The 8,995-nt window shown below is 45.8% G+C and overlaps 1 protein-coding gene across 1 annotated transcript; it reads left to right on the top strand.

The window, feature by feature from the left end:
* The first annotated feature begins 3,546 nt into the window (after window positions 1-3,546).
* On the top strand, window positions 3,547-6,309 carry Hilpda (hypoxia inducible lipid droplet associated). The gene is made up of 3 exons (XM_032907263.1): window positions 3,547-3,630; window positions 3,890-3,968; window positions 5,471-6,309. Exons 1-3 carry the CDS (start codon window positions 3,547-3,549, stop codon window positions 5,719-5,721), a joined length of 414 nt encoding a protein of 137 aa, XP_032763154.1. The 3' UTR covers window positions 5,722-6,309.
* The last annotated feature ends 2,686 nt before the right edge of the window (window positions 6,310-8,995 follow it).

Here is an 8,995-nt window from a genome sequence, read left to right as displayed (position 1 = left end):
TTTCCTGTTGCCATTGTCAATGTTTGCCAGGGTTTTCTTAGTTCATCTTATCTTTTTTTGTTTTGTTTTGTTTTTTTTCGGAGCTGGGGACCGAACCCAGGGCCTTGTGCTTGCTAGGCAAGTGCTCTACCACTGAGCTAAATCCCCAACCCCTTCATCTTATCTTTTTTTTTTTAAAGATTTATTTATTTATGTATTATATATAAGTACACTGTAGCTGTCTTCAGACACAGCAGACGAGGGCATCAGATCTCATTACAGATGGTTGTGAGCCACCATGTGGTTGCTGGGATTTGAACTCAGGACCTCTGGAAGAGCAGTCAGTGCCCTTAACCACTGAGCCATCTCTCCAACCCTCATCTTATCTTTACTTTCCCACACTAATCATTATTATTAAAAAATAGTTTCGAGTCACCATAATTTGAATGCACCCATGTGCTTTCTAAATATTTAACCACTTTGTCTTGGCAGCTCATTTCCTTTTGACCTCAGTTTTCTTTCTTTTTTTTTTTTTTTTTCCTTAAACACACCAGAGGTTTCCTTTGTAAAGGCCCATGGGTTCTGTTTTTGTTATCTGAAGATGTCTTCATTTTACTCTTTTTTTTTTTTTTTTCCGGTTGGGGACCGAACAGGGCCTTGCGCCTAGGCAAGCGCCACCACTGAGCTAAATCCCCAACCCCATATTACTCTTTTCAAAACAAATAATGTTCCTGTCAGGAGCAGATGCCTGTAATCACAGGAGGCTGAGGTAGAGATAACGAGTTTAAGGCAAGCCTTGGCCAGCAAGACTGACTCAAAAGTTAATGATCTGACTTTATTCTGATATAATACATGCAACAAATTTCAGTTTCTGGTGTGTGTGTGTGTGTGTGTGTGTGTGTGCATGCATACACATGCGCACACGCATGCAGTTGGGGAAGATAAGCTAAACAAGGTCCTATAAATCTCCCACTGCCTTCACATTTGTTATGTATCAGAAAAACGACCGTGAAGTTTTCCCCTCCACATCCCAGTGCTGGAATTACAGGCATGTGCCATCGCGCCTGATGTAGGCAATGCTATGACCTGAGCATGCTAGACAAACACTCCACCTACAAAGCCCTAACCCCAGCCTGAGTTTCAGCTTTTAAATGAAGCATGTAATTCAGTGGATTTGAGTGCATTCACAGATGTGTGCAACTATTACTACTAATTTCAGAACATTTGATCATCCACAAGAAAAAGAAACCATATGAGGGTATGGTGGTCCACATCTTCAATCCCAATACTCAGGGGCAAGAGGCAGGTCGATCTGAGTTTCAGGCTAGCCTAATGCATATTTTATATAGCAAGACCTTGTATCAGAAACCAAATGGGGGGTGAAGAAACTTCTCACCTTTTAGTGTGGTGACCACTAATCTATGTTGTCTCTTTAATTTTTTTTCTTTTTGATTTACCTATTCCAACATGTCACCGAAACAGAATCGTGTTTGTTTTATAATTTTGTATGAATGTTTCACTTTCCTGTATATGTTTGTTCACCTGTGAACATCATCAATGCTAGTTGTGAGCTGCCCTGCTGGGAACCGAACCTGGGTTGCTCTTAACTGTTGCACACCTCTCCAGCTTAGGTTTCTTTTAGTTAGCATAACATTTTTAAAGTCTCATCCACATTAGCACACATAGAAGTCGTTTTTGTTTCATTCGATTTACCTTTTCAAGACAGGAAAGTGTCTATGTGTAGCAAAGTCACTCTATAGACCAAGCTGGCCTTGATCTCGGAGATCTGTCTGCTTCCCTAGCCCTGGATTAAAGCCATTTTGTTTTAAGACAGTGTTGTTTGTAGCCCAGGCTGGCTCCTAACTTGCCAGTTACTCGAAGATGGCCTTGAAGTATATTGGTCCTCCTTCACCCACCTCTCAAACGCTGGGATTATGGGTGTGGTGTTGGACCAGATAAGTGCCCCTGTGCTTAGTTTTTCTTAAACACACTGAAAGGTAAAAGTTTTAAAGTTGCCCCCTAGACACAAAGTTTAGAGCAGAAGAAAGAAAGGGCTATAGAATGGGTAATTACATTGGCCAGCTCAACAGCTTTCTCCCAGAAACTAGCTGACCATAAATCTTAAAGAACAATCTTGAGAAGCAGGAAGCAGTTTCTCCTAGGAACTAGCAGACCATGAAGTTAAACAATCTGAGAAGCAGGAGACAGCTTCTCCTAGGAAACAATCTTGACAATCAGAGTTTTTCCTTGTGATTTTTCACTGTTATTCTACACACTTTCCAATGACGACATCCCTGACCCCTTGGGTTGTGGTTTCTCCCTTTAAATACCTCTTCTCCCAGCCTCTCGGGGTCGAAATCCACTGCCCCTGCGTGGGATACGAGTCTCGACCCCAGTGCACTGGTTCCTATCGATAAACCTCATGTGATTACAGCAAAGAAGGTCTTGTGTGAGTTCTTGGGGGGTCGAGTCATCCCGAGATTTGAGTGAGGGTCTCCCCGCTCCAGGGGTCTTTCAATACCTTGGAGACTGCGTTAAATATAAGACATACTTTTTCTTTTCCCGGTTTATGGCGCTCCCTGTACGGATGCTTTATATAACCAGCCTCTACTGATGGGCTTTCTCAGTCCTTTGTGTACAGTGTGGAGTCCATACTCCACAGTGGGAGTTTACCTGAGGGATCATTCCCAGAAGTGGAAGTCTGGGTAAAGGGACACAGACACTATGTATAATCCTGAACCGAACTGATGTGAGTTCCACCGCGTCTGCCTGCCAGCACGTCTCTCTTCTTCCAGGGATCCCCGCCCTCTCCGTTGACAGATGAGATGTCCTGAAAAGTAGGGGAAAGGTCACGGCGGAAGTTTGCTTCCTCCCTTCAACTCTTTAGAGACAGAGGGCTTCTCCCACACACAGAATTGGCTCTTGTCCGGGTACACTGACTCGCCAGTCCTGGAAATCATGAGAACGCCCCCACCCCCGGCCCCCCAATCCCCGCTCTTTGAGTCTTCGACTGCAGATGGAACAGTAACTATCGTGTTCACAGTTAGACCTGTCTGTAGTTCTTTGGGGCTTCTTGGGCACCCCGGGAATCTTTTCTGAAAATCCCCTTTTGGGTCAGCACCTCTACTTTGCCTTGATTGAGGCCGGCAGGTGACTGGAAGGTCAGTTTCCAGGTATGAAGCCCAGATCGTAATCTCCTCCCTCTCTAGTTCAAGCTAAAGACAGCTTATTTTTAAAGAAAACAAAAAGCATCTAAAAGCCAATGCTCTCACTGCGGACCGGAGCCAGGGGAGGCAAGGCGATTTGTCCAAACGTCATTAAAAAAAAAAAAAAAACAGAGACCAAAGAAGCCAAGAGGAATGAATACTTTTACTTTCACTCGGGAGGGCTTGAGGCCAGTCGCAGCTACGCGATAAGAGCCTGACTCAAAAAAAAGAAAAGAATTCCAGGCGGGCCTTCACCCACTGTCTGCCTCAAGAGTGGTGCATCCAGCCATGGTGGGGAGGGGGAAGGGCGCCTTTTGGCTCCTGATTTTCTAGGAGGCGCCCGGTGGAGTTGAACCTCACGATGGTCACTCCAGACTGCAGTGAATCAACTACAAGTCGCGTGTTTCCCGTGACTCCCGGGGCACTCGGCTGCGACGCTGCTGACGTAGGGACAGGATGAACCGCGGACGTGCCCCCGGGGCGAGCGCGTGCAGGCTCGGTGCGCGTGCGTGCGCGGTCTCCGAGGGCGGAGCCTCGCCCAGAAAGGGCGGGGCTTCAGGAGGTCCGTTTCTCTTTGCTACTTATTTCTATCCAGAGCGGTGCCTGCGTGGAGCTTCCACGTTGCGACTCAGCCGACCGTCATCCTTACGCCTGCACGACCTAGTGTGACTCTGAGCAGCCGTCTCCCGACTCTTCTTCCTAAGGTAAACTGGCCCAGGACTGCCCAGGCCGGAGGCCGAGTCCGGGATCCCTCGCCCCATCGGTCAGGCTACCTGCGTTCGCGTCAGGGCTGTGCACCCAGAGCCTCCTCTGGCTCTCTGCGTCGCCCAAATCTATGAACTCCATGGGCCACATGTGCTCGCCCATCCAAACTTCCCCAAAGTACCCTTCCCTTCCTGTTACCACATTAGAGTGATGTGTAGTAACTGCCCCCACGGAAGGCTGGGTTCTTGTCTGTAGGGCGACCATGTGGCCCTGAGTACCTTCCAGAATGCCTGAGCTACTTGAAAGCATTCAAATATGTTTGGACAAATTAACTAGATTTGACTTTTTACTATTTTGTGTTTGCTACTCTTTGTTTTGCGGTACTCCGGATTGAACCTAGAATCCTATATGTGCTAAGTACGGCTTAAACCACTGGACTGCACTACCCACCAGCCCTTATGTTTACTTTTGAGACAAGGTTTCATTAAATCCTCTAAATTAGCTTTGCATTCTCCATAGCTCGGGCTAAACTGAAACATGCATTCCTTCTACCTCAGCCTCCTTCATAGCTGGCTTTTGTTACCCTTATCGTTTATATTGATATTATATTCAAGAAGTTTATAAATCCCCTGGTGGCGGCGGCGGCGGCGACGACGGAGGTAGACCCCTTTAAACAACCTTTAGGAGACAGAGGCAGGTGGATCACTGAGTTCGAGCCCAGCCTGGTCTACAGGACTAGTTACAGGACAGCCAGGGCTACACATAAAAACCATATCTCCGGGTTAAAAAAAAAAGTTTGTAATCAACTTGAGTGTACGATATAGGAGAAACTTATACAGGTTGTTTGCTCTAGGACATATTCCTGCTTCTTACTCTAGTGGCACTATAGCATGCAAGGCTGGGCAAGCACTCTATACCTCTGAGTTATATTTTCAACTCACTTTTTACTTTTTACTTTTATTTTTTTTTAATAAAGATTTATTTATTTCATGTATGTGGGTACATTGTCACTCTCTTCAGACATCAGAAGAGGGCATCGGATCCCATGACAGATGGTTGTGAGCCACCATGTGATTGCTGGGAATTGAACTCAGGACCTCTGGAAGAGCAGTCAGTGCTTTTAACCACCAAGCCATCTCCAGCCCCCACTTTTTACTTTTTAAGTCAGGGTCTTACTAAGTTGCCCAGGCTGGGTTTTTAACCCACTGTGTAGCTCAAGTATGTATCACCAGCCACACCTAGCATTTTCTTGTATTTCATATGTACATATACATGTGTGTGTGTATGTTGTGTGTGTGTGTGTATATACAGATATATGTGATAAATATATATATTTTTCCCCATGGAGGTGCTTTGCCTCCATGTTTTGAATACATGTTAGCTGTGCATCTACAAACAATGCTCTTGAAATTATCCCAACAGCATGTGTGCTTTGTTCTCCAGCCACGATGTTTGCTGTGCACAAATGCTTGGAGGCGATGCCATGAGCAGACCCGCAGTTGTCCCTTTCTCCCAGTCTTGCTCCTGGGAAAACAAGGGTTGCAACTAACTCATAGACTCTTCTTCCTCTCTCTTCACAGGATCTAGAAGCAGAAAGCAGCTCTGCTTCCCTGCAAAGGAGCTGGGCAGCGGCACCATGAAGTACATGCTAAACCTCTATGTGCTGGGGGTCATGTTGACCCTGCTTTCCATCTTTGTTAGACTGATGGAGTCACTGGGAGGATTGTTGGAGAACCCATTGCCCGGGAGCTCCTGGATCACGAGAGGTCACCTAGCCAACACACAGCCTCCCAGGGGCCTTCCAGACCATCCATCCAGAGGAGTGCAATAAAACCTCCCCCCAGGCATCAGCCATGCTTTGACACACTGACTTCAGCATGTCCGACCACATGTTTCATTTTCCAAGAGGCAACATCAAGTGTCTCCAAAGAACTGTTACTAGGCCTGGCAGGGCAGTTTTCTTTTGGATGTTCCCTTACCCGGGAAAAGAGCCTGTTTACTGGAGAGGTGTGAGTGGCTTGTCTGTGGCTCTGAGATGGCAGTGTACCGGTTTCAGCTGTTGGGAGAATGTTTTTTTGGTTTTGTTTGTTTGTTTAAGTCCTCCGTCCTAAAGGACTCTTTTGGACCTAAGCATCTTCTGTTGTTTACTATTGAGCCTCTCTTCCAGGAGAGTTTTGTTTGGACAGCATCTAAGGGGTTGTGGGTTGGCCACGAAGACAGGGTGGACCATCCGGTGTTTAGGTCTAAGTTCTGCGTTTAAGTTCTTTCTCCAGTGTAATGCACATGTGTTTGTACATAATGTCTAAAGGGCTATGGGATGATCAGGCCTGCTAGGGTATAGGCATTCCAGCCACTGTGTGGCTTACATGAGTTTTTCTAATGCAATAAATGTGAATATATGTGTATGTATACATTTCCACCGTGTGTCCTGTTGACATGCCTGCCCTTGAAATTAGTAAGGAAACGTTTAAATCTTAGATCTTTAAGTAAACCATCTCTATTAATTTATTTTTGAGGCAAGATCTCACAGTGTAGCCCTGGTTGCCCTGTAAGTCACCATGTAGACCAGGCTGGCCTCAGAGACCTGGTGCCTCTTTTGCCTCTCTAGTGCTGGGATTAAAAGTGCGCACCACTATATCTGGCTATTTTTACTTTTGAGATCGTCTCATGTAGCTAAGGCTGGCCTTGTCCCACCTGATCCACCTGCCTCTGCCTTCTAAGTGTTAAGACTATAGGCTTCTATCTGAACTTAATATTTTCAAACTTAGGAGCAAGAACGTGCTCAAAGCTTTGCTTGGAAACTAAATATGGTAGTATATGCCTACGATTCTCAGCACTTAGGAAGCTGAGGCAGGAGGATTGCCAAAAATTCCAAGGACAGCCAAGGCTATAATTGCAAGACTGAATTCAAACAAAAAGTTTTGTTTAAGTGTAAACTTAACTCGGGGACAGGGCCTTTCAGGTCTGCCCTGTGTCGGCCAGTTAGTTATCTGAGCCTGGGCAAGACAACCTTGGCCTTCCACAGTTGCCTCTGTGGATTCAGCCCACTGTAGATTGAGCTTTTGACTGTTAGTGCTCAAGACTGAACCTAGGGCATAGCACGTACCAGGAAAACACCATACCAATGAAACTAAGTCAGCCCTGAAAATATTTTTTTTTTGTAAATTATGTCCACAATGAACTATTCTTGTGTCCATAATAAGACACTTTTACTTGTCATTTCTCCCTAAACAAAATGGAACAACTATAGTATTTATATTGCATTAGGTACTGTAATCTAGAGGTAAGTATATGTTAAGATAATAGCTGGGTCCTTTGCAGACAGTATGCCATTTTATATGAGACTTGTCTCCCAGGCAGAGTTGTGGCATTAACCCCTCCCCACACGCAGGACCACTTGGTCTTGTGACTGATCTGTCTCCATAAAGGAAATCTGCCCTCCCCCAGCGCTGCCTCCAGCGTGAATGAGCATTCCTGCAGGTCTAGCCTGTTTTGTTCTCTTCAGTGACTTACCCAGCCAAGTGGCTGTTTAATTCTGCTGTCAGTTTAAGTCAGCTACTAAATGTCTGCATACCGCAGGTGATTTGCTTTTGCGCACTCCATAAGTAATCCAGACTGGCCTTGAAATTTAGGATCCTTCCACCCTGGCCTCAAGGATCTGGGGTTATAGCCACATTCCAGGTGCTTGTTTCTGCCCTGCCCAGATCTGAGCAGCTTCGCCTCTAATCAGCAGTGGAAGGAGGGTGGTTTAGTTTTGAAGCAGTCTCACTGCGTAGTCCTAGAACTCATAATGTAGCTGACAAGTGACCCAGACTGACCTCAGAGTCCCATCTGCCTCAGGTGTGTGTCATTAAGACAAAGAGGTTTCCTCCCCTCGACCCACCTCTCTGGTCCCTGCCCTGCATAAGAAAGTATTCACTTTGCCTTAGGCTTTGCTCTCTGTGTTTATGAATTTGATGTACTTTTGCCAAACAAAAAGAATGGTACACAGCATCATCCTCGGTTCAACTGCCTCTGCTTCCTTGGTACTCAATGCAACTGACTGATAACTTGGCTTAGGGATTTGTTTTGACTATTGCCATGTGGTAGCCAGCATAGTGCAAACCTCCACGTTCTAGGTACATGGTATTAGCCCCTTTGGGGCCACGAAATGATTTATTTATTGGGTCTTGCCATGTAGCCTAGGCTGGCCTCAAATTTGTGATTCAACTGTTGGGGTTAAAGATACGTTGTCACACCTTGCTTCTGGGGACTGGCAAAGTAGTCTTGACTTTGCTGAGGTTACATAAAGTTGATCTCATTGATGTAGTACTGTCGGTAATGTATTTGGAGAGCTAGGCTTAGTCTTAGCCTAAGGCACTGGTCAACAAGTCAGATGACCTCAGTTTGATCTCCAAAACGTACATGGCGGAAGGGGAGAACATTCTCACAGCTTGTCCTGTGAAGTCTACACATGCACTGTGGCATGCTGGCATTCTCCCCCCCACACACACACAAATGTAGATTTGACATAACTGGAGGGCTAGCAAGATGGCTCAGTGGATAAAAACTCTTGCTGCCAAGTCTGATGGCCTGAGTTTGGCCAGCAGTGTTCCCTCAGTATTCCTTCACATCTTCGTTTGAGACAGTCTCACTGTACCCACAGGCTTGAAGGTGAGAACCATCTCCTGCAAGTTGTTCCCTGACCTTCATAAATGTGCTCCCTCCCCCCCAAATAATCAAATAAATGTATTAGTAAAAGATATAACTGGAAATCAAACATGGTGACACACACCTGCCTTCCATGTAAGCCGATACTGGTTGGCTTTGCTTACGTGCACGTAACCCTCTCTAATGTAGAGAGAGGGTCTTGCTATATAGTCTGTACTCCTTTGAACTCTTGGTAATCCCGCCGTAGTCTCCTAATTGGTGGGGTCACAGGTATGTACCACCATGCCTAGCTAATTTCAGTATTTCTATCTGTCAAGGATATACTAGGTTATAATGTAGCAAGATCACTAAAAATGTCAATGGCTTAGGACCATTCCCTGGGTCCCTAAAAAGAAGCAGGTGCCTAAACAATGCATTTCCACCTACTCCTACCGGTTGGTACCCCACAATCATCA

This window comes from Rattus rattus, chromosome 6, assembly GCF_011064425.1.
Source record: "Rattus rattus isolate New Zealand chromosome 6, Rrattus_CSIRO_v1, whole genome shotgun sequence".
Taxonomy (NCBI): Eukaryota; Metazoa; Chordata; class Mammalia; order Rodentia; family Muridae; genus Rattus; species Rattus rattus.
This window is presented reverse-complemented; position numbering and strand designations above follow the sequence as displayed.

What these genes read in the sequence shown, in the direction of transcription:
- Hilpda (XM_032907263.1), top strand. Translation starts at nt 3,547, where the DNA reads ATGGTCACTCCAGACTGCAGTGAATCAACTACAAGTCGCGTGTTTCCC. An exon ending in TCGGCTGCGACGCTGCTGAC is followed by an intron (nt 3,631 to 3,889) that starts GTAGGGACAGGA and finishes CTTCTTCCTAAG; the next exon opens with GTAAACTGGCCCAGGACTGC. An exon ending in GTCAGGCTACCTGCGTTCGC is followed by an intron (nt 3,969 to 5,470) that starts GTCAGGGCTGTG and finishes CTCTCTTCACAG; the next exon opens with GATCTAGAAGCAGAAAGCAG.